This window comes from Cervus elaphus, chromosome 18 (assembly GCF_910594005.1).
Source record: "Cervus elaphus chromosome 18, mCerEla1.1, whole genome shotgun sequence".
Classification (NCBI taxonomy): Eukaryota; Metazoa; Chordata; class Mammalia; order Artiodactyla; family Cervidae; genus Cervus; species Cervus elaphus.
Window position 1 is genome coordinate 99,196,727 of NC_057832.1, and position 25,686 is coordinate 99,222,412.

The 25,686-nt window shown below is 36.1% G+C and overlaps 1 protein-coding gene across 3 annotated transcripts in view; it reads right to left on the bottom strand.

The window, feature by feature from the left end:
• TNPO3 (transportin 3) overlaps positions 1–25,686 on the bottom strand; it is a 76,193-nt gene that overhangs the window by 45,754 nt on the left and 4,753 nt on the right. For 2 of the 3 annotated variants that reach the window (XM_043872074.1, XM_043872075.1), the window contains exons 2-4: positions 5,873–6,073; positions 4,831–4,904; positions 3,263–3,419 (exon numbers count right to left, since the gene is read on the bottom strand). In XM_043872074.1, coding sequence (XP_043728009.1) covers positions 3,263–3,419; positions 4,831–4,904; positions 5,873–6,073 — 432 coding nt within the window. Of the gene's footprint in view, positions 1–3,262; positions 3,420–4,830; positions 4,905–5,872; positions 6,074–16,982; positions 17,144–25,686 lie in introns of all 3 variants that reach the window. The other variant, XM_043872076.1, reaches the window with a different exon arrangement.

The following is a 25,686-nucleotide window of genomic DNA, read 5'->3' on the forward strand; positions in this document are numbered from 1 at the left end:
CAACCTATAGCAGCAGAGAAAACATGAAATAAGCTGTGGAAGAAAAAAGCCATATATACCAATTACAGCCTTGTAATCAACGTAAGTGAGGACTGTAGTTTCTATCTGCTTGTTACACCACTGCACTGGTGTTTAAAAATGTGTAAAAGAGCACCGATGGAAGCTAAGTTAAAAGGCAAGACCATGGCCAGCTGTAGAGCTATTGCCTCTCAGCTCCAAATTCACCCTTTTAGAAGTACTCTGTGAAAATGGATCTGGGCCCTTCAAATATTTTTGTTCTGTGCCAGCTGGCACTAACTTTTTGTCAGAAGGTCACTAGAGAGAAAGTGCAGAAGGAAAAGGGTTTTGCTTCCTGATTCTAGTGTGCTGACTAAGCAGCCTTTGAAAGAACATGCAGCTTCATGAGCCCCCGACTCATAGCTTTTCTGGTGTCCAGCTCTTGCAGTACATCGGCCAGCACTTTCTCCAGCAGCAACTCTCATCCTCACCAACAGTTTTTCAGCAAACTGCTCCTGGCTCCTAAGGAATGTACATTCTTCTTTAGCAACAGATTCAGTGCACTTAGCTTCTCCAGTGCCTACAGAGCACAGTGGCCAGTAGCTTCCTCTGACATTCCCACACCCAGCTGATTTTGTTGCAGAGTGCCTCTGGTGAGATGCCTTCCCTAACAACTTTCTTGGCCTTCCTAGAAAGCAGATTTCTAGCAAGTGTGAGAGGAGAGATGTTCAGTGGCATGCAGCACCACAGTGACTTCTTTACCATGACCAAACCATTACCAACAGGGTTTGAATCCCAGTCCTGGGAGAGGGGTGAACTCTTCCTTCCCTAGAAACTCTATCTTAGCCTTGATCTTAATGACTGCTCCTTGTATCTGTTTTATTTCTATATTCTTCAGAGCTCTCTTTACCTCTTACTAGACAATCCCTCATTACTACAGATGCCTATTATAGTTAAACATTCTTTATACTGAACAGTCCCAATGAATTAATAGGTGGTTTCTCTCTCCTGACTGGACCCAAACTGATACTAAAAGGAACCAAGGGTTCTAGATCTGGGGCAAAGCAATAACTAGATGAATACTAGTTATTTTTTTCTGTGAGGAGATAAAGATGTGCTCCAGTGGCCAAAGTCATAACATTTAAAGCATCAAAAGAATAACTTAAGCAAAGACCCTGAGTCAATGAAACCCATGAGCCCATAATACACTATAAAGAGAAAGTCAAGGGGGAAAAGTAACATTTAAGTCATCTTTAAAACAAAATCCTTATACAGAAAACAGGATAATTAAAAATTAAAGATTCATCCTGCCTGTCTAGTGGGAACTCAGAAGAATGCTAATATGTATGTAGAAAGAAAGAATTAGCAAAACTTTATTTTGCAAACCATGATGAAATTATTAAGACAAGGATTATAAACTTAGAATTTAACATTCATACAAACTGCATTATATTGCAAAGGGAGAAACAAACTTTATAAATGGAAGAATCAAACTGTCATCATTCTAATCTAGTCAATCCTAGCATCACTAACAGAAGGTCAACCAAAAAGTATATCTTCTGATAAATTGCAGCATGAAATATATAAGTTGTTTTCTAGCTAAAAATATTTAACCGTTTAAAACTAACCCATCAAAGTCTTTCAGTCTTTCTTACCAGGCTCCTGGGGAAGAATTAAGTCCTGCAGAAAATGATTTGAGCATCTATTTTTTCAATCATCCTATGAATGGTATATAGGAGAAACTATAGATGCCTTAGGGCATTTAAGGCTTAATTCTCTTGAGGAATTTCTACTGAGTAGGGCTGCTTTAGATATCACTTCCAATTAGAAGAATTAAAGAGAACAAAAAAAACCAAACTAAATCACACAAAGACAATCCAGGAAGTAAGATGCTTTATAAAACAACTAGTCAGTCCAGTCTCAACAAATCAGTGTCATTTTGAAAAAAGGAAGAGGAGGGACTGCGATACAAGGCATAGTTCTAGCAAATGCTACAAATATGTTAGGACCAACTCAGGAAATGTGAATATGGTCTAGGTATTTATTAGATGATATAAAAATTAACCAAAATGGAAAGACTGGAGGACTGGAAAAGCAGGCACCAGAAGGGTGGGTAAAGCATATTCTCATTTGGATTTTCAAAATCTGTATACATGTTCACAGAGGATACATACTAAAGGATTAACAACATGATAGATGGTTTGAATGTAACTTGATTATCTATATTTTCTAATTTTCTATTACATGATTTCTTTAAAATAAATGCTTAATTGAAAACACATTTAACTTTAAAAAGTAATTTTCCAATGAACTCCTAATGAACACAATTTTAAACAAAACTTTGTTTTTCAAATGAAAAGTTCTATGATGCTGAAGTACTGAAATACATTCCTGAAAAATAATCTACTATAACCACACTGTCAAGAAAATTGACCTGAACACAAGACCTAAAAATGGTATATGGGCTAAATAAGCAATTTAATACCATTTATTATTTCAGGAATCAGCAAAATTTTTCCACAGGAGGGTCAGATAGTAAATATTTTAGGCTTTGCAGACCATATCGTCTCTGTGAAAACTATTCAGTTCTGCTGTGTTAGCCCAAAATTATGGCCACAGACAACATGTAACTGAACAGCTATGACTGAGTCCCAGTAAAACTTCATCTACAAATAGCCCATGGACCATAAATTTACCCACCCTGGTCAAGGACATTAAAATTTCCACCTAATCAAAAAGGATGCAAGCACATTTAACTCTTTTTTTTTTAAAGAACAGTATACTCTATAATTATGATATTATTCAAAGGTCAAGTAAAGTCCTGTACCACCACCCTCCTGTACCACCACCCTATCAAAAACTCTCAATTTATCCCTTAGAGAGGATCCTTTCCTTAAGTAAATTTATACGCAGTTCCTGGAGCACAATCCTTACTCAAGAGCCTACAGCTGGTAGCAGGAGGAAGGAGAACAAGGTATATGTAATCAGAAGACCTGAGTTCAAATTCTGTATTAGCAGTTGTGTAATTCTAAAACCTGTTTCTCATTCATAAAATGGAGATAATACCACCCTGACAGCATTACTTAGAGGCTCAAAAAGTATAGTTTCTGCAAGTACTTTTTAACTGTAAAGTGTTATATAAACACCATAGTGTTATCATTGCCAAATTTTGCTAAGAAAGCTATTTTACAATAGTGCTACTGAATTATAAAATAACCACCAAAGCTTTTTGCACACAGGCAACAACTCAGCATTTCAAACATACCAATAGAGATACTACTGTACTAGAATAGAAGGCCAAATCTTCTATAATTTCTGTACGCCGATTAGCTCCAATTCGTAAGGAACGACTATGTACTTCTTCAGGTAACACTGTAAGGATCTCCAGCAGAAAAGGCAGAGAAGTTACATCATTGCTATATCTAGGTAAGAAAAGAGGAGAGCTATAAGTTATTCAGAGCCCAAAAATACACAATCACATAAGATAAAAACAGCCATCAGAATAACCCATGACAACAAAGTAGAATTCTCACTATAGTTAAAGGGGAGAAAAATCCGATATGCTCTTTTGGAAAGACATCTAGAAATCAAACTTTCAACTTGCATAAAAATCTATGACCCAGCAATTCCACTTTCAGAAATTTATCTTTCAGAAAAATCTCACATACACACAGAGATGTATATGCACAAGTATTTTTTTTTTAATAATAGCAAAAATACTGGGAAAATATAAAGGTCCTTCATATTAGGATAAAAAAGGTTACAGATATCATACAATGGAGAATATATAGACATTAAAATGAGTATCTAAAAAAAAAAAAAAAATGAGTATCTATGTCATAACATAAGATGTCCACAATTAAGTGAAAAAAGTATATGAAACATATTATTGCATATAACTGAAGAAAATACATGTTTACACATATTAATACATATATGCACCTCTTTATTTTAAAATGCTTAAAGGGAAGTCTAGAGGGCTATACAGTCAGTCACTAATAGTGGTTACTTATAAAATATAGGAATAGGAAGATATGAAAGTATTTGCTTTTTACTTTGAAAGCTTCCATACTGCTAGAATTTTTTCAAGGAGCATGCATAATATTATCAATAAAAAGTTTCTTAAAACAAAAAATAAACTATCTACATAAAGATTTTAATGACACACTATAGTTGGTAGTAAAAAGGACATCCACTTTGTTTAAAAATAATTTCCTAACCAAATGCCAAAATGCAAGCAAATATCAAGATTATCTTGCCAAGATCATGAGGAAATGCTTTATTCAAAGCAGCAAGCTCCATATATCTAAAAATAATACTGTCCTTTTTATAGACATGAAATGAATCCCAATTAGTAAGAAGAAACATTCTGACTATATTTTTATAAAAACCATTGATATGACAGTTAGTGGGAGTGATCCACAAGACAACGAAAGGTTTTGTACTTAATTCAAGAAGAGTGTGTGTGGGTGTGTGTGTGTGTGTGTGTGTGTGTGTGTGTGTGTGTGTGTGTGAACTATATGAGTCTTTAACGTCCCACACGACATGCTTCTGTAGTATTTAAGTTTTAACTGATTTTCTTATACTCTAACAAAGGTTAATAAATAAATCTACGCCAAAAGTTTGGGCATGCTCAGTCGCTTCAGTCATGTCTGACTTTTTGCGACCCCATAGACTATAGCCCACCAGTTCCTTTGTCCAGGAGATTATCCTGGCAAGAATACTGGAAAGTTGGGGGAAATAATCCAAATGTCCAGCTTTTGCTAACAAATTTCTCTGTGTAGGTTAATGGTAATTCCAAACGCCAGCATATAGTCAAAACAAGCTACTTACTTTTCCACCAATGTCTGTACACATCCCTTCCAGGAAGGCATCTGTAGGGCAAGGTCTGCTATTGCTAAAGCCAGCTGAGTAAAGAGAGAGATTAAATAAATGAAGACAGATGAACAGAAATAGAGTTACCAACAATATTAACTGGAAAGCAAAGAAACTAAATTTCTTCCAAACAATATGACAACTTAGACGGCAGTACCACTCTTCTTCTCAACCCCACAACTATGTATCATGTAAATTCTTCTGGGCTAACTACAAATTGCTGGGATTTAAAATTTAACCTTTAAAAATGAAAAACCAAATTAAAACATAACAAAAAGAAGTCAGAAAGAACAGACTGTAGATTTCCCTCAGACCATATCAATACTTACTTTTATTTGGCAATACCATAGAACTTCATGGACTTATACTTTGTCAAAAACCCAAAGCTACTGACAGTCAGCCCTTTGACTCACTCAGTAATAGAGTGCCATATCCCTTCTCTTTTCATATCTTATCTTGAAATCTTATGCAAAAGCCTCCTTCCTCTTCAAGAGCACTTCTATGCCAGGCAGAGAACACATGTGAGTATGTATTCACTGAAGTGTTGTCCACTTTTCCTTTGTAATGTATTTCCCTATCTAAGGTGGAAAGGCCAGATGCTCTAGTTTACCATTTCATTCATGAGACTTTTTAAAAGCTAATCAGTCCAGAAAGGATTTTTACAAAGACAACTATGTAGACCTCTGACCCAGGACAGTACTTTATCACCTACAAACTAACAAGAGTGTGTGTGTGTATGTGCGCACACACGCCCACATAACATGACTGTGAAAACCTAAACACCTCCCTCAATTTTGTTATTTAAGCTAGTCTGATATCAAATGAATTCTAAGATAAATACAAAGATTTAAAGTTTTCACGTTCTATTCACTTCAAGAATACAGCAATGAGTCTTTAAAAAGTTAACATCACTTCTCATGGCCTAGCAATGTTAAACAAAATTAACTTGATAAATCCAAATGGCTTTACAAATTTTCCCAATGAGACACATAGGATTTACCTGCGTTACAATAACAGGTGACAAGTCTTTCAAGTTCTGGATATGAGTTAGTAATGAGTCCCGTAAAGAGGCATGAGAGTCTGTGGGGAGCTCATAAAATGAGGTCTGAATCTTCATTTTCATGGTCTGTGCAGCAAAATAGCATGATTCTACATCTTGCCGGATCTGTAACAACTGGTCTGAAATCTCCCATGCATGAACCTAAAAGTGACAAAAAGAAAAGTCATAAAAACTACTTTTCTAAACAATCTTAATGCCACGCAACCTCAATACACATACAAACTTATTAGACCAAAGTATGATGAAAGAAAAAAATCTGAAAGATAAATTACCAACCAATTCAGTCAAAACTTCAAACTACTGCATATTTTTATAGCCGAGCTCAACAAAAGTACTACCTAAAATCTTCTGATTCTAGGAAGGCATGAAAGTTATCAATTGAATAAAGAGATCTAAGCCTTGCTGATTAGAATTAATTGCGTACAGGGGGAGAGTATAAAGAAAAATGTCTCAAAGTTTCTAATAAAACTAAAATGTCATTGTATAGCTCCCAATGCTAATCCATAAGTTGGATATTTCTTCTCTTATCCATTTAAAATAAGTAAGCTTTTGTTCACTCTGAGAATTGTATTTGGAAGCTATCTTAATATATCCATAAATAGGAGAATATATTGGTATTTCATATTTAAATAGGCCTACATTTCAATCTTTAGTTGCTGACTAAAACAGCAGAAAAACTATCTCACATACTTAATTTTCTTATGTTTTTATATCTGCCAAAGTGCTATATATGCTACTAAAATCATTTTCACGGGAGCATCTATGAAAATAATAAATAGAACGAAAGCACAGAATTTGGTCTCTGTAAATTTGGTCTCTTTACAAGTTATAAAAACTTGTAAGACTTAAAAAAGTTTTATTTTGAAAGATACTCTAGGAACAAACTCATTCAGTATAAAGTAAGCAACTAATTAACAACTGAAAAACTATACCAAACTGCCTCTTCATGCGAGCAGGCTGAAATGGGCTGGTAATGACACACTGAAAATTTTTTTCAATCTCAATTCAACAACAGAGCCAACTATAGAGAGAGATCACATAGATTTATTTACTTAATTTCTTATGAAGACAGCACTTCACAAGTAATACACAACAATTCTTCAAGATCTTCCCACAGATAAATGGAAAGTCAAAGAAATGGCCTATATAAGTTCCCAAAGTAAACTGAAAAGAGACTCTAAAACTCACAATATTTAATGACATAAAACTTAGCTTTAAGCAAGTAATAAGTTTATGAAAACCAAGCATGAAACATTAACTTCCTTCTTGATAAAATGTATTTATTAATTTTTTGTACTTTTTATCCCTACCATGTCACAAAAAATCTTCCAAGTCACATAGTTTTTAGCCATTCATTATCTAACCAGTAACCTAAGCATATCTATGATTTAATATGCCATCAAAATATATCTTGCTCAAATTGATATTTTAAAAAATAGCCAATAGCAAGCCTTAGAATAACCATATCCTCATGAAAACAAGAGCAATTAAAGAGCAAAACCAAAACACTATATACATGTACCACAAAACTAGGTATTATCTAGTTATCTCCAAGAACCCCAAAACATAAGTGGATGGGGACATGCCAGTGACATCTGTAAGACCTATTCAACCTTAGTAAAAACAGAAGCAGAGAGAAACAACAAGGTATCTAATGGATCTATGAGGAGAGAACACCAAAAGTTTCAATAGGCAGTCACTAGAAAACACAGAGAAACCATCTGAAGACTGCAGCTGAAAACAGAAAAGGTTTTGCCCAATCCAAAAGCAAATGAGTAAAACAGGCCTATGTAAGGTCTAAAGAGATGGAACAGTCTAGCCTCTATCAATTCTTAAAACTGAAGTCAGGGCAAGGCCCCAAATGAGGAGAAACTGCTGTGAAAAGAATATTATACAGAACAAGTACAACAGAGACAAAGGGGAAAAAGGAGAAGGGAACAAAACTAGGAAATCTTAGAAATCAAACCACCATATCTTTAAATATCATCTGAAAACAACAGAAAAGGAAGCTCTATGAAGTTGGAAATACTACCCCCTTAACTATGCCTCCTTCTAAAAGCTAAACAATTTCACAAAAAAGAAACCACTGAGTTCAAATGCCATATATATAGCAATGGGCTGGGGTGAGGGGGGGCGGGGACAACAATGAGCAGAACAGCATCACTACAAGGAAAGTAGGCCAGAAAAATATTTTAAAAACTAAAGGACAAAAAAAAAACCACTAAAGGACATAGGTGCCAACCGAAAAAGTTCTCAATAGCCTAAACTACAAAACCTGGGAGTAACAAATTATGATACTATTGGATAATTCAAAAATAAAACAAAATCCATGAGTACATACTGATGTGAGTAGCAACTAAATAAATGAGAAGAGGTTATTTGCAGGATATAAGACATCTTTTTAACAGAAGAATGCTAGTTAATAAAAGGAAAGGAGGGGAATAGAAAATCACCATCGTTATAACACCTCAGAAATAACTGCTACAAGCAAGATTCATCGATAAATGATAAAATACAACAAACTATCTCCCCAAAATATTCATTGGTTACTGTGGTGGTTTTAAATTTTTGAAGTGAAAGTCATTCAGTCATGTCCAACTCTTTGCAACCACATGGACTATACAGTCCATGGAATTCTCCAGGCCAGAATACTGGGGTGGGTAGCCTTTCCCTTCCCCAGGGGATCTTCACCAACCCAGGGATCGAACCTAGGTCTCCTGCATTGCAGGGAGATTCTTTACCAGCTGAGCCACAAGGGAAGCCCTTATTCTTTAACATTTACTATTAAAAAAGCTCAGACTACTCTGCTAGAGAGACAATGGAAAGAGGCCTAAGACTACATGGAAAGCCACGAAGCCCAACCAAGTCAAGTCTTCCAGCCACTGCCACTGGAGTGTCAAGCATGCAACAAGTCATCTCAGAGCCTGCAGAAGAGTCCATCCACCAAATGGAGCCTCATGGAGCAGAATCATTCACAGAGCCCTGCTTGAGTTTCCTCACATTCATGGCCTACAAAGGTATGAGATACAATGAAATGGTTTCTGTTTTAAGTCACAAGGTCTTGGGAGTTCGGGATAATTTGTTTCACATTAGTAGATCATGAAGACAGACAATCAGACATCATGTGCTTCCTGTTGAAAGAACAGATCACCACAAGGACAGAGGAACAAACCTGCATCTCATTAAGCCTCAGGATCCAGGTGGCAATCTGCAGGAAATACACAAGAAAGTAAACTGCATCCTAACTACGTAATAAACAAAATCAAGATTGTAGGGAAACTCAAGAGGTCAAATGACCCAGATTCCTCTACAGAACAGGGAAAGAAAGAAGATTAAAAGTCACTCAAAACATCTACCTTAATTCAACAAGTTATACATTTGCTTTGTATGGTTTTCCTATATCTGTGTTTAAGAGACAAAACAGAACAAAACTCAGTACTGCTTATTAAATTAAACTAGTATGAAGTCTTTCTCTCTGGTGAAATCTGTCAACCCCACCAGGTTAGAATCCTTGTGGAAATGTGCATTGATGGTGCAGTGTCATGTTGTATTTTAATTTAAATGGCAGAAACTAGCAAAAAAAAAAAATCAATCATATCATTCTTATTAATATTTATCTGTATTTCTATATAAATCTTATCTGTATTTCTGACAAATACCCTTATCTCCTTAAAAATAGAGATCTCAAAAATGAAGGGCAGAACCAAAAGACAAAACAAAACAAAACAGCTATGGCCCTCTGCAGAACTGTTAACTTGGGTGTGCGGATGCAAAGATTTCTTTTTCAAGCACCACTGATGATGTTTGAATATTATTTAACATGTCCTTTGAACTGTCTTTAAGAATAAATATGAATTTGCAGCCCTAATATAAGGTATCCCCAAGATATACAATGCAGGTGTTATCATAAAATTCTTTTTGTAAAAATTTAAATCACATTTTTTTGGAAAGCATAGTGAAGCTTCTTAGTATATAGGAGTTAGTTTCATGCACTACATCCTCCCTAAACAATGTGAAGCTATAACGTTCATAGCACTCATCAAGTATCTCAACATTGGTTTTACCATACTAGCTGGCTTTACACCAATTTTCCAGCCAAAAATAAATAGAAAAAATGAATTAAATATCAAAAGAACTAGTTTGAAGACATCAGAACTACCAAAACACCTAGAACATGAGCTACAGATTCCAGAGACAAGAAAGAGGAAAGTTCAGCTTAGCATTTGGCTCTACCTCTTCCCCTCAAGGGATTTATATATTTGAAATGGAAGACAAGAGGCTTAAGAAGCTGAAGAGTTTTGGGGAATCTCACAAGAATGGGGAGATAAAAAGTGGAATTCAGAGCTCACCAAGGAAGAGGACTGGGAAATAGTCTGGATTTTCAGTTGGGGCCAGTACAGGAAACAGGAAATGTATCTCAAAAAGGCTAAAATTTCTCCAAGATAAACCAAATGTTAGGCCACAAAATCAGTCTTAATAAATGTTAAAAGGGAACTTCCTTGATGGTCCAGTGTTTAAGAATTCATCTGCCAAAAAAAAAAAAAGAATTCATCTGCCAATGCAGGGGATATAGGTTTGATCTCTGGTCTGGGAAGATTCCACATGCTGCCAGGTAACTAAGCCTGTGCACCACAACCACTGACTCTGCGCTGCAGAGCCAGCAAGTTGCAACTACTGAGCGCTCATGCCACAACGAAAGATGTGTATGATGCAACGAAGATCCCAGGTGTGGCAACTAAGACGCCACACAACCAAATAAATAAATAAAGCAAAATGAAATGAAACTGGAAATTAACAAAAGGAAAACTGGAAAATTCACAAACACGAAAAAACTAAGTATCAATTATTAAACTACCAATGGGTCAAAGAAGGGAAATTAAGAAGACAGCTTGACAAATGAAAATGGAAATACAACATACCAAAACTTACATCCAAGATGGAGTGAAAACAGTACTAAAAGGGAAATTCATAGCTATACATATACACTTAAATGAAAATAATATATCGCAAATCAACAACCTAACTTTATATCTTAAGAACTAGAAAAAAAGGAAAAAGAAAAAACTAAGCCCAAAGTTAGAAAAGGGAAAGAAATAATAAAGATTAGAACAAAGACAAATAAAATAGAACATAGAAAAACCATGATTTGATTCTTGAAAAAGATTAACAAAATTGACAAACCTTTGAAAGTGTTAGTTACTCAGTCATATCCAACTCTGCGATCCCATGGACTGTAGCCTGCCAGGCTCCTCTGTCCATGGAATTTTCCAGGCAAGAACATTGGAGTGGGTAGCCATTCCCTTCTCCAGGGGATCATTCAGACCAAGAGATCAAACCCAGGTCTCCTGCATTACAGGTGAATTTTTTACTGTCTGAGCCACCTGGGAAGACCTTTAGCTAGATTTTAACTAAGAAAAAAGAAATGAAACGAAGGTAAAGACATTACTACTAATTTTACAGGAATAAAAAAGAGTATAAGAAATACTATGAACTGTACACTAACAAGCTGCATAATCCAGATGAAATGGACAAATTCCTAGAAATATACAATGTACCAAGACTGAATCAAGAAGAAACAGAAAATCTGTATAGACTATATTACTATAATCAGTGAACAGAATGAATCAGTAATCTAAACTTTCCAACAAAGAAAAGCCCAGATGACTTTATTGGTAAATTCTACCAAACATTTAAAGAATTAACACCAATCGTTCTCAAATTCACTCCAAAAACTGAAAAAGAGAGGAAACACTTCCCAATTCATTCTATGAGGCCACCATTACCTTGATACCAAAGCCAGACAAAGATACTACAAGGGAAAAAAAAAAAAACCCTTACAAATCAATAATACCCCTTAGGAATACTGATGCAAAAAAAGAAAAAAATAGTAGCAAACCGAATTCAACAGTATATTAAAGAAGGAAACTGTCACAACATAATAAAGACTACATATGAAAAACCCACAATGAACATCATTTTGATGTTCAAAGACTGGAAACTTCTCAAAACTCTTAAAAAAAAACTTTAAAAAACTCAGGGACAAAAAAAAGATGCCCACTTCTATTCATCACAGTACTGGAAGTTCTTAGCCAGAGCTGTTAGACAAGAAAATGAAACAAAAGGCATTCCAACTGGACGACAAGAGGTAAAACGATCATTGCTAACATATGACATGATCTTTTTTTTTTTTTTTATGACATGATCTTTTATGTAGATAATACTCAAGATTCCCCACAAACCTATTAAAAATAATAAAGAAATTCAGCAAAGTTGCAAAATATAAAGTCAACACCCCTAAATCAGTTGTTTTTAATACTGACAATAAATAAGCTGCAGAGGAAATTAAGAAAACAACCACATATACAAGAGCTTCCAAAAAGAACAAAATATTCAGAAATAAAGCAAGTTGTTACACTGAAAACTACAAAATATTTGTGAAAGAAATTAGAAGACACTAATAAATGAAGACTTCCTACGGTTGTTAAAACTAGCCAAAGCTCCCTAAGGTTCAGTGCAGCAGCAGCAGCGTCAGTGGCTCAGTCGTGTCTGACTCTTTGCAACCCCATGGACTGTAGCCCTCCAGGCTCCTCTGTCCATGGGATTCTCCAGGCAAGAATACTGGACTGGATTGCCATTCCCTTCTCCAGAGGATCTTCCTGACCCAGGGATCGAACCCAGGTCTCCTGCACTCTAAGCAGATACTTTACCATCTGAACTACAGGGAAGATTCAATGCAATCCCTATCAAAATCTAAGGGCTTTTTAGACTAAAGGAATCTGGACCTATGATAAAATCCTGTCAGAAACAAAAGAAATTACCTCAGGAGAAAAACATCACTGATTATCTCAACTTTTCATAAACAATATATCCAGTTATTTATCAAATAAAAGCAAAAGAGGGGGTTGGGGGCGGAAACAGACAATAGAAAATAACTTACCTAGATAACAGAATTATCAAATGAGAACTAAAATAACTGTGATATCTCAATCAAAATGATAAAATTTAGTATCACCAGTAATGAGACAAACAGATTTTAAGTGAGTCAATGTGATTCACTTTCACTGCTGAAAACAACAATTTTTCATTCACACAGGATTCTTCCAAAAACTGCTTAAGCTAAACACTATCATGAGAAAACAATGAGACAAAATAGTGAGTGGGTCATATTAAGAACAAAGACAAAATGGGCCTGAATTTGTTTTTTAATATCACTATCATTTTTAAAAAAACAGGAAATTAAAGTGATATAACAACTAAAAACAATGCATTATCCTTCAGTGGATCCTGGATTAGGGAAAATAAAATGTTTAAAAAGCAAAGAATCTGTCAAACAACTAGGAAATTTGAATATGGATTATGTATTTGATAACATAATTGTAGATCAATGTTCAATTTCTTTAATGTGACAATGATTTTAGTTTAGTAGAATGTCTTTGTTCTTACAAACAATATGCAAAAGTGTTTAGGGATACAGAATTATAAAATCTGCAATTTACTTCTGAAAGATTCCAAAAGGGAGAAAAAGAAACAGAGAAAAAGCAAATGGGAACAGGCAGTTTGAGGAGAGAGCTTATTATGAATCAGTGTTCACAATACAATTCTTTCAAGTTATGAATTTTCAAAATAAACAGTTGGGAAAAATTAAGTAGCTGGTTAACATATTTAAGAAAATTCGATATTTGTAATTTCCATTAAGAAATAGACTCTTAAAAAAAAAAAGAATCAAAGGGAAATAGGAGAATTGAAAAATATGTTAACTGAAATTAGGATCCAATTGAAAGGGTTAAACAGCAAATTAGACAACAGAAAAAAGATTACTATGCTAGAAAATAGGTCATAGAAAAACAAGACCTGAAGTAAAAATTCAAAAAAGGATAGAAGGTAAAGAAGGGGAAGAATGTAAGTGACATATGGGATATAAGTGAAAAAATCTAACAAACATATAACTGAAACCTCAGAAGAAAAACAAAAAAAGGGGGGGGGAGCCACTATTTAAAGATAATGGCTGAGGAATTTCCAAACTGATAAAAGACAGCAAGCCACAGTTTAAGAAGCTCTGTAAACCCTAAGCACATCAAATAACACTGCTAAAAAACTGCTAAAGACAAACAGGAAAATCTTAAAGGCCGGAGAAAAAGATATGTATTACCTTTAAAGCAACAGTTAATTAGACCGATAGCTGACTTGCTAACATAAAAAATGGGAATCAAGTATCTTCAAAGTACTGAAAGAAAATAACTGTCAGTTGGTTACTTATACCCAGCAAAAGACTCCTTCTAAAATGCAACAAAATTTAGACACTTTGAGACTAAAAGAAAAAATAAAAAGACAGGAAAGAGTTCATTACTAATAGAAGAAAGAAGAAAATACTAAAACTAAAGGGTGTTCTTCAAGCAGAAAGAAAATAATTCTGGATTGAAACATGGAAATTAGGAAGCAATGAATAATAATAATGGAAAGGCTAAGTATGTGAGTAAATATCTGTGAACACTGACTATATAAAACAACAGTATCTTGTGGGGTTTAAAATAAATGAATCTATATGCCTGAGTGGAATTCAACATCCACCTAAGATGTAGAAAGTTGAAAAGAATACTGCTTTCCAGCTAACAATAAATAAAATCAAGCGACATAGTAACTTTTCTTAAATGATCAGGAAGCTCAGGTCCCAGGACGAGCAAGTAAACTAAAAATTAAAGACACCTCTCCAAGGAGACAGAAGACAAGTGTTGGTTCAACTGTGGCAGGACAAAGAAGAGAGATGTGGAACACCAGACAACCAGGTAATAAAAGTTCAATTAAAATTATTAACAACGGATAAAGACTGAGGGTGGGCTAGTATGAACTATAAAACCCCTGAGACTCAGGGGGAATTCACACCACCCACAGGCTCTTATTCACGCAACTCCACCAAATACTCAGGAGAAAGAACAGGGGTAGAGCAGGAGACCAGAGAAAACCTCTTTGCTGGTACAGTCCTAGAGGACAGGAGTAGCCACAACTGCAGAAAGGATACAAAAAGCTCTGACTAGACCCTTCTCCTCTAATGAATAAAAGTCTTAATTGGTATCAGAGGGGCAGCAAACCATGTCACACACCCCACCCCCCAAGGCACACATTAAGTAAGACCCACTGCATTATACCAAGGTTAACAGAAGAAACCCCTCCTCCACCCTACAGGGCAAGGCACAAGGTCTTGAGCCTGTCATACTATAATAATACTACCACCACAGAGGTCTCCTACCACTGAAGGAAGGGTAAAAAAATTTATCCTGCACAAGACCCACCAGATGCAAGACAGAGCGTGAATGCCATAGGGGATGACAGAATCACTGAGAAAGCCCCACCAATGAGAACACTGGACACTGGAGGTGCTGAAGACTGTACTGCAGATGAGGACAACAGGGAATGATCCTATCCCCAACTCTCCCAAACAAACAAATGCTAAACACATCATATTCAAACTCATGAAAGCCAGAGATAAAGAAAAATACTGGAGGAGAAATCCTTTTTCCTTACTACTGAGGTACCCTTGACTGCAACAGTTCAGTTGTAGTATTTTATATTGTAATTATTTGGGCTTTGTTCATCTTTTCTAATAGATTAGAAAGGAAAAAACAACCTTAATTATTTCTGCATTTTTCAAAAATTCCCTAGCCATAGAGCAATATAAAGAAATATATATTAAATCAGGGGCTTCCCAAGTGGCTCAGTGGTAAAGAATCCCTGCCAATGCAGAAGATGCAAGTTTCAATCCCTGGGTCAGGAAGATCCCGTGGAGTAGGAAATGGCAGCCCACTTCAGCCCTCTTGCCTGAAAAATCCCATGGTTAGAAGGGCCTGGCAGGCTATGGCACACAGGGTCATAAATTGTTCGACATAAAGCATACACACACATGTTAAATGACTAAATATGAAGCAAATGACAAGATACTATCATCTCATAAATCTATAACATCTCTTTGACCTCCCCAACACAAAGCTTATTCTTTTGCTAGGTAGCTGGGATACTTACTGGATTGGGAGTAATCTGTTAAGAACAGAATCCACAATGTTTAGAAAGTGAGAGAGCAAAAGAAAACAAGCAAACCAGTTCTTTCCAGATAAAGAAAACAAGGGTCGTGAAAGGATGAGATGTTTTTCATTCAGAGTCCTCATTTGCTGAACTCTGCTTGCCTTTCTCGTATGGAGCCTTGGTTTGGTTTTGTTTTCAATATATATTTTGCTTTAGCAATGAAATGAAGCTCAGTATTTTCCTAGCCAAAATCTGAAGATTTAAGAATCTCAGGAAAATCTCAGCGAAGGAAAACTTAAAAAGTCTTCCCTAAATGGGAATCTTTTCTAGAATTACCTTACTTTGAATACTATCAGTATTTCTGTAATAGAAAAAAAAAGAGAGAGAGAAAAGCAGGTAATCTGAGGCAACTAAACTAAATATAAAATCTGCATCTTCTAATGCTTATTGTTATCATAGTTTTTTTGTTTTTTAACTAAACTAAAATAAGATGGCAGCTATATGTATTTCCTAGGACAATTCTATGAAGAATCAGTCTTAGAAAATTCTGATACTGCTCCTTGTGTAAATGTGTCAAGTGGAACCAAAGTGAAAAAAGAACTGTCTTCTCATTTCAAGCATCCTTATTTATCTTGATGCTGCCCCACCCACTGGTCAATGGTGCCTCTCTTTTCAAATATTTGTTCTTTGGAATAAGAATAAAAGACAAGAGTGACCTCTAAAGAAACCTGGGAAACTTGAATATCACAATCTTCTAAGTAAACTGTCAGTGAAAAATTACCCAGGATGATACTGCCAGTACTATATATTAAGAGATCATAATTTGTCCCTTTATTTTGAATTCCAGGAGGGTTTAAAAACTGTTGGCATCCAAACAACAAGCAATCTTGTTTTAATCACTGAATCATTAAGAAAATGCAACCATCCTGATACAGTAGACCCTATAAGTACACTGCTCACTGCTCTTCCCCTCTGCTAAGCTGCAGAAAGAAGAAAGGAAAAGGGATTCTTTACAAGGAGAGAATAAAGCACTTACACTTCATAGGACTTTCTAGCCACAGATGCCAGGTGCTACCCACTGAAATCCAGGCTTGAACTAAGCTCCACATTTCTGAAAGGACCATCTCAACCGAAGCCTGGGGCTCAGAGTCAGCAGGAGGAAGCTGCAGCTCCCACTAGCAGCACATTTCAAAGAGGCTGCAACAAGAGAACATTTTCCATTTAAGCAACTAATTCCAATCTTCCATTTCACAAAGCAGTAGCAGAACAGGCCTTTATATCAGTCTTTTCAAAAGATATTTCCATGACTATGTGATGAATATGAAACAGGGGATGGCCCAGCAATCCTTTGACTAACATGCTCCAAGTCTTTCATTATACTACTCAGCAGATCCTAAAAGTACTTGCCCTTTTTGTCTTTAACAGTCACGACTGCTCCAAGACTCATTTCTACAATAACAGTTCTGCTGTTATCAACAGAAACTGCTGAATCAACAGAAATCAATGAGCAGACCCTTAACAATGCAAGTCCACACCCAGATAGGGGCCTAAGGATTCATTAGCTGCCAAAAATCAGAAGCAGATTAGAGCTGCTAGTTAATTCTATATAAAAACTGCTCAAATTAAGTAGAATTACTCAGAATACTTCCCTGAAAACAGAAAAGCTCTAGCAAATAGAAATTCTGGAAATAAAGATATTTCAATGGGGAAAAAAAAAACAAATATTTCAAAGGGATTTGAAAAGTAAGCATAAATGTGTCAGATTTTTGTACTTTTTAAAAGCAGTTCAATTAATGAATAATACATTTATAAACTGTTTACAGTATACTGGAAGGAGAGGAAGACTAGGTATGAGTACAGCAAAAAGAACCCTTAAAACACTGCCAACCAGACAATGTAACATTTTAGACATATGCCCTGTAACAATATGGTACAGAGCTAGAAAATCAGAATTTCCCAAATCAAGAAAAAATCATTTTCATGAGACAAGTAAAGAACAAATTAGTTTTATTAACCTGAAAAAGAGAAAGTAATTTATTTTTTAAGTCAGTCAACTATCTTAAGTTTTTGTACCTAATCCGTTATGAAACTTTTACAAATTTAAGACATATTGCTAGGTCTGTCACAAGTTACTTTCTAATGGTTTTCTTAGACAGTGAGGAGAGAAAATGATATGAATGGATATTAAAAAGCTATAAGCTTATATTTTATAGCTCTCAAAAGAGAACCATCACTATCTAAAACTGTTATCTTTCAAAATAATTTGTTTTGCAAGATGGCCTGAAATACAGAAACTATGATGAAATGAAACTTAGCTAATACCTCCACCACAGCAGTAATGAGTAAACAAATCCCAACTCCAAACACAGAGCCTAAGTGAAAAATAATCATAAAGCCCTTAGTGAGCTCCCAGAACCATAAAATCCCCATGTTTGCATAAACAACTACTTTTCTAGAAGCAAAAAAGCTCATTTATAGAGTTAAGTTCAGTCAATTTACATTTTCACAGCCATCCCCATAATAATTGAACATATAATTAAAAGGAAGACATTATTTCCCTTATGGGAGGGAAGAGATTCCTGGCTAAAAATAATTCTTTAAAATATCAAAAGCTACTCAAATTCCAAAAGAAATACTCAAACACTGTTCAAGACAATTTGGAAGACTATAGTGCCCCTATGTATCATTCTATCTTGATCTCAATGAGAGGACTCGATAAGACCAAATGACTATACTGCACACTATGGTCTCCTCAGTTTCTGATTAAATCCCAGTGTTTCTGGGACAAGCATTTTCAAACAGTCCTGAGTCATAAAATAAACTTTGTCTCAAATCTGTAGCTGTTGGTCACATATATTATGATACTGAGAAATTTTACCAATATTTTTTCCCAACAACTATAAAGAATTCCTATCCAAATTAAAAACCCTCAGTCCCCCGTACATGTGACTATTAACCCTCAAGACTGGCCCTGAAAAAAGATGTCTGGATCTGTAAGATCAACTTGGGTTAGGAGTGACTGAAGCATGCATTCCTTGAAAATCAATTCACTGTGGACCTTACTAATTACACTGGGGAGCCCTGCTTTAAAAGTAGAAAATGCCAAGCTTGAAACCATTTCAAGCAAATGAGCAGCCCATATGAGGGTTTCCTAAAAGCCGAAAATATGAGAAATGGATTTCCTTTACTCACTGGTCTCCATTCCTGCCTATCTGAACAAGTTTTTTTTTATAACAACTCATATAAACCTGAAGAATAAGAGTACTATTAGACATACTAAGCTACACTAACACCCTGCTGAAGATTCAAGTTTTTTAATCATACAGAAATATTAGATATCTAGCTTAAGGTTTAATAAAAAATGCATTATAGTGTTAGAAAACTCTGAATGCTTATGTAAAAATATATACCTTTTTAGGACTAGTTCTAAGTATATTCTTCTGCTTTAGGGTCTTATGTATAATGGCTGAGACAGAAAATACAAGTAACAATTAATACAGAGAAAAACTGAAAAGAAGAGTGCTATGGGCTTGGGGAAAAAAGGTGAAAAAAACATGTAAACTCTGTTAACAGAAATTTCTTACCAAAAGAAAAAAAATACAAATTTCATAATATTTTCATTTTAAGAAGTCTAACCAGAAAGAGGAAAAAATTAAATTGATACTTTCAAGGGGTTCTGCATGCCAAACACAACAAATTTATTCCCATTAGCAGTACTGTGAACTTCCAATAAACAGAAATAAACTTCTCTCTAGAACTTTACCAGTTTAAAACACTCTCTGGTAATATTTCAGTACCAAGGTACACGCTAGGGAAATACAGGAGAGACAATCTGAGCAAGCTCAACTTTCTAAGAATTAAACCTGTTTTTAAGTTCAACAGAGCTTATAAGACTTCTCTAGTGGTCCAGCAGTTAAGACTCCGAGTTTCCACTGTAGGAGGCATGGCTATCTGGTTGGGGAACTAAGATCCTGTATGCCACACAGTGTAGTCCAAGAAAGGGGGCGGGAGGAAGAGTTTAAAATTCTATAAAAATCTAGAAAATAGCGTGTCAATTCCTTAAAAAAAAAAAAACAACACAGAATTATCATACAATCCAGCAACTCCCCTTCTGGTGATATACTCAAAAGAATTAATAGAAGGGATTCCAAAAGATATTTCTACACCTGTGTTCATAACAGCATTATTCATAATAGCCAAAATGTGGAAGGTACCCAAGTGTGTACCAACAGATGAACAGATAAACAATATGTGGTACATACATACATTATTATTCAGCCTTAAAAAGGGATGAAATTCTGACACATTCTACAACATGGATGAACCCTGAAGGCATAAAGTGAAACAAGCTGGTCGGTCACAAAAGGACAAATACTGTATGATTCTACTTATATGAGGTGCCCAGAGTAGTCAAGTTCATGGAGACAATAGGCAGAATGGTGGTTGCCAGGGACTATGAGGAGAAATGGGGAGTCAGTTAACTATGTGTAATGGGTACAGATTTTTCAGTTTTATAATACGAGAAAAGTTCTGGAGATGGATGGTGGTGATGGTTGTACTGTATTATTCTATTCATAAGGTACCTGGAGTTGTTAAATTTATAGAGGAAAAAAAAGCAGAATGGGGTTACCAGGAGCTGAAGAGAGGAGGGAATGGAGAATTATTCTTCAACAGGTACAGAGTTTCAGTTTGGGAAGATGAAAAATTCTAGAGATAGCACTGATTGGTGTTCAGTCACTAAGTCATGTCCACTCTTTGCAATCCCATGGACTACAGAACCCAAGGCTTCCCTGTCCTTCACTATCTCCCAGTTTGCTCAAACTCATGTCCATCGAGTCAGTGATGGACGAACATCTCATCCTCTGCCACCCTCTTCTACTTTTGCCTTCAATCTTTCCCAGCATCAGAGTCTTTTCCAGTGAGTCAGCTATTCACATTACGTGGGCAAAGTATTGGAGCTTCAGCATCAATCCTTCCAAAGAATATTCAGAACTGATTGCCTTTAGGATTGACTGGCTTGATCTCCTTGCTGTCCAAGCGACTCTTAAGTCTCCAGCACCACAATTCAAAAGCATCAATTTTTCGGTGCTCAGCCTTCTTTAGAGTCCAACTCACATCCGTACGTGACCACAGGAAAAACCATAGCTTTGACTATATGGACCCTTGTCGGCAAAGTGATGTCTCTACTTTTTAATATGCTGTCTAAGTTTGTAGCACTGATTAACTTTCTAATATTTAGCACGTTTTGAAATGTTTGTTTTTATATGATTATATTTAAAATTCTAGTAAAGACAGAGAATGAGATGGATGGCATCACTGACTCAATGGACATGAGTTTAAGTAAACTGCAGGAGTTGGTGATGGACAGGGAAGCCTGGCGTGCTGCAGTCCATGGGGTCGAACAGTCGGACACGACTAAGCGACTGAACTGAACTGAAATAAAACTATATTGATCATACTGTGGTGATGGTTGCACAACAACATGAATGTACCTAATACCACTGACCTATATACCTAAAAATAGTTAAAATGGTAAGTTAGAAAATGTAGCAGTAGGACTTCTCTGGTGGTCCAGTGGCTAAGACTCTGTGCTCCCAAAACAGAGGGCCTGGGTTCAATCCCTGGTCAGGGAACTAGATTCCATAGGCTGCAATGAAGATCAAAGATCCTAGATCCTGTGTGCTGCAACTAAGACCCAGTGGAGACAAATAAATATCTTTTAGAAAATGTAGTGGCACCCTTATAATTTTATATTCTGTTTCAAACCATCGACTCTGGTCCAAGGCCTGGGAAGATGAGAAATAAACTAATCAAAATACAGATGAATGTCACCAGATAATAGACTATAATGCCCACTGAAATACCATCACAAATCTTCATTCATAAGCTCCAATACAACAAGGACGTGAAATGACTATATTTGCACTGTCCAAAACTTGGAATGTGACAATGCAAATAAGGAATTGATTTTAACTTTATTTAAATTAGCTCAAATTTAAACAGCCACATTAGCCATATGGGTAATGGCAATCATATTAGACAACATAACCAGACTAGTACACTATTATATTCAGTAGAAAGGTCTTTGGTTTTTACCACTTATATCCTCCCACTTTCCAGCAATGCAAAGCATACAGTATTCCTATATTCACTGAACTAACTGACCCCAGAGAAGTCATACCGGAACATTTTCTATTTTCTAGAAAGTCTGCCTTTCAAAAACAGGTTTAATAGTCACTTGACTGGAAGATGAGAGCAGAAGCATTAAAAGATGTCTAGATTTTCAGGTGAATCAAATCAATGACCGCATTGCTAGGGGAAAAATCAAAGATTCTAGGTTTTAGAACTAAAAAGAATCAAGAAACTCCAAAGAGGAAAATTATTAGGAAGTAAGAAGTTTGAAACTGATACTCCATGACCCATGACCTTCCAGATATATTTAGAAGAAAATTCTCAAGGCTATGTGATAAACCAATGCCAACTTAGTGTATCAAAGCATGATTCACACAATGTAGTAAATCAACTGTATTTCAATAAAAATTAAAAAAAAAAAAAAGCATGATTCAATTCCAGTTGATTTATGTCTTTGGATTCTTTTCATCAATCTTTTCAGTTTAGAGTGAACTAGGAAACTTCTGAGATAACCTCTAATCCACAGACTATCTCCATAAAGGTAGTCTCCTTCTTCTAATCTAAGTTAAAAATTTAGAACAAATGAGTAGCACAGTTTATTAGCCCTATAAAGAGATGGTCTTTCCTTCCAATACTACACCTTCTACTCATTTTGGTTACTCAGAGGTAAACAAAGGAAACTAAGTATTCAAAATAGTCCATTGTTAAATAGGTTTCCTTTAAAATGTCTCACAATAATTTTCTTTCTTTTAAAACACTCTGAAGATATCAGTGACATCTGCCTATCACATAAAGGAAAACCATGGCTCTAAGTTGTCTCCAAGAATTTTGGTGAAAAAAAGTTACGAGTCATCAAAGTAGATTCTTCTGAAAATGACTATTTTATACAAATCTCAGAGAGAAAAGATGCTAATGTGTTGCGTGGGCAGAACCATATCCAAATTACACCTTTATACCAAATCTATTGTCCCTGTTGCTAAGTCACTTCAGTCGTGTCCAACTCTGTGTAACCCCATAGATGGCAGCCCATCAGGCTCCCGTTCCTGGGATTCTCCAGGCAAGAATACTGGAGTGGGCTGCCATTTCCTTCTCCAGTGCATGAAAGTGAAAAGTTTAAGTGAAGTCGCTCAGTCCTGTCTGACTCTTCAAGACCCCATGGACTGTAGCCTACTAGGCTCCTCTGTCCATGGGACTTTCCAGGCAAGAGTACCGGAGTGGGGTGCTATTGCCTTCTCCATCTATTGTCCCTAGGTTCCACTAAAACTATACTAAATGGCTCTAAGGTTAGTAAAGTATGGGGTTGAGACAAGTAAAGATAATAGTTTTTCAAAACATCTATTATTCAAAGTGGTTTTGAAACAAACCAGGTAGATTCTATTCCTTACCAATTTAATTTTTTTTGCTATTTTTTAGGGACTATACAGTTTTGGATGCTACTTTACATGGTATATACTACTACTTTATATGGTATAAAATTTTAGTTACCACATTTTCTGTTTTTAACTAAAGGAGATTTTGGGGGGGGGGGGGGGGCGCACCATGTGGCTTATGGGATCTTAACTCCCCAACCAGAGATTGAACCCTGGGACCCTCTGCAGTGAAAGCACAGAGTCCTAACCACTGAACCACAAGGGAATTCTTTATCAATTTCAAAGTGAAAATTAAAACCTTATGATACTACACTAGCATGATTTGTTACTACACTAAAACACTTTTTGTTTAAAATGTCACTTAGTGATCATTTCAAGACAGGATAGTTGTGGCAAAAAGTTCTCCTTTTCTGTACTCAAGTCGTTCAAAGTATAAAATGGGGGTAATAAAAACTTTTCTCATAAAGATTGTTCTTTTAAAAAATTCAAAAGACTGAAAACAGAACATCACAGGAGGCTGAGTAATACTGTTTATTTTCAGTCACCCATGGATATGTTAGAGAAACACAGCAAAAATAAACGAAATTCATAGATAAAGACAAATCTGAGTCATCCAACTGCCCCTTTGGAGATGCTACAAGCAGCTATGCGTTCAAGAACATTCTTAAGAACCTGTGTGTGTCAGGCATCTTGATCATTTAATAATCATGGTTTATTCCTTCAACTATGCATATCAGATTATATAAACTGATACATAATATATATAATCTATATATATATATATTATATACAGTCTACTGGGGCAGACAAAACAAGTTTTCAAAAAGGTAAAAATATGATAAACACAATTAAAGTGCTTTAGGTGTTGGGGCAGGGGCAAAAATGAATTTCAGCAGAAGAGAATCAAAATTAAGACTTTAGACAGAAAGAATTTAAGCTAGGCTTCGAAAAGATGGGTTAATTTCTTCATTTGAAGACAGGACTGGGAAAAAGTAATAGGTAAGCACAAAGGTAAGAAAAAAATCAATCATAAAATCAGACAAAGGTAGCATTTCCCTCCTCCTTCCCCTCAAAAAACCCACCTGCTTTTCTTTGAGATACTACAGCTTTGTGAGTGCTGATGCAAAAAGAACCAGTAAAGAGGGAGTTCGAGGATATAAGCAAGACACAGGATAATCAAAAGATCAAGATTCCTAAGAATTCAGAAAATAAGATGCAGAGCACTGAGATCAGACAAAAGCAATTGGATACACATGCTCAAGTTCTTCAAATCAGACGTGAAGGGATGGTGGTATACTGGAGAAAGAGGAGAATGACAGTAGTTGAAAAATATAATACCTAACAAAGAAAAGGGCCAGTGAAAGGAATAAGGTTTTGATGAAATTCAAGAACGAAGTAAGACTTCTTAACTCAATCAAACTGACTGAAACATCAGTTTGCCTGAGGGTTCCTTCCAAAGTTAGAGTAAAAAGTTTTTTCCCCTCAAAGGGGAGGGAACCCACAAGGACAGAGAATGCACACATGAACAATATTAACAAAACTGTGAAAACTAGAAAGCACACACACACACGCACACACACACACGCTCAGTTATCTTTGGGACCCCATGGACTGTAGCCCACCAAGCTCCTCTGTCCATTGAATTTTCCAGGCAAGAATACTGGAGTGTGTTGCCATTTCCTACTCCAGGGGATCTTCCTGACCCAGGGATTGAACCTTCGTCTCCTGCATCTCCTGCAACGGCAGGTGGATTCTTTACCACATCACCGGGGAAGCCCCAGAAAGCTAATGGGTGAGTGTTAATCCTCTGAGCAGGTCTGAGAAAGCTGAAATTTGCCTGTGAGCTGGGAGGGAAGAAGGGATAAGCATGGCGGAAGTCAACAGGCAAACTGTAGGAAATCAACCCTCAATATTCATTGGAAGGACTGATGCTGAAGCTCCAATACTGTGGCCACCTGATGTTAAGAGCAGACTCACTGGAAAAGACCCTGACACTGGGAAAGACTGAGGGAAGGAGGAGAAGGGGGCAACAGAGGATGAGATGGTTGGATGGCATCACTGACTCAATGGACATGAGTTTGAGCAAACTTCAGGAGATAGTGAAGGACAGGAAGGCCCGGCATGCTGCAGTCCAAGGGGGTCACAAAGAGTCTGACATGACTGAATGACTGAACAACAACAATAAAGGGGGCAAACTAACTCATTTGCAAAATCCCAGAAAAGCTCAAGAATCGCAAG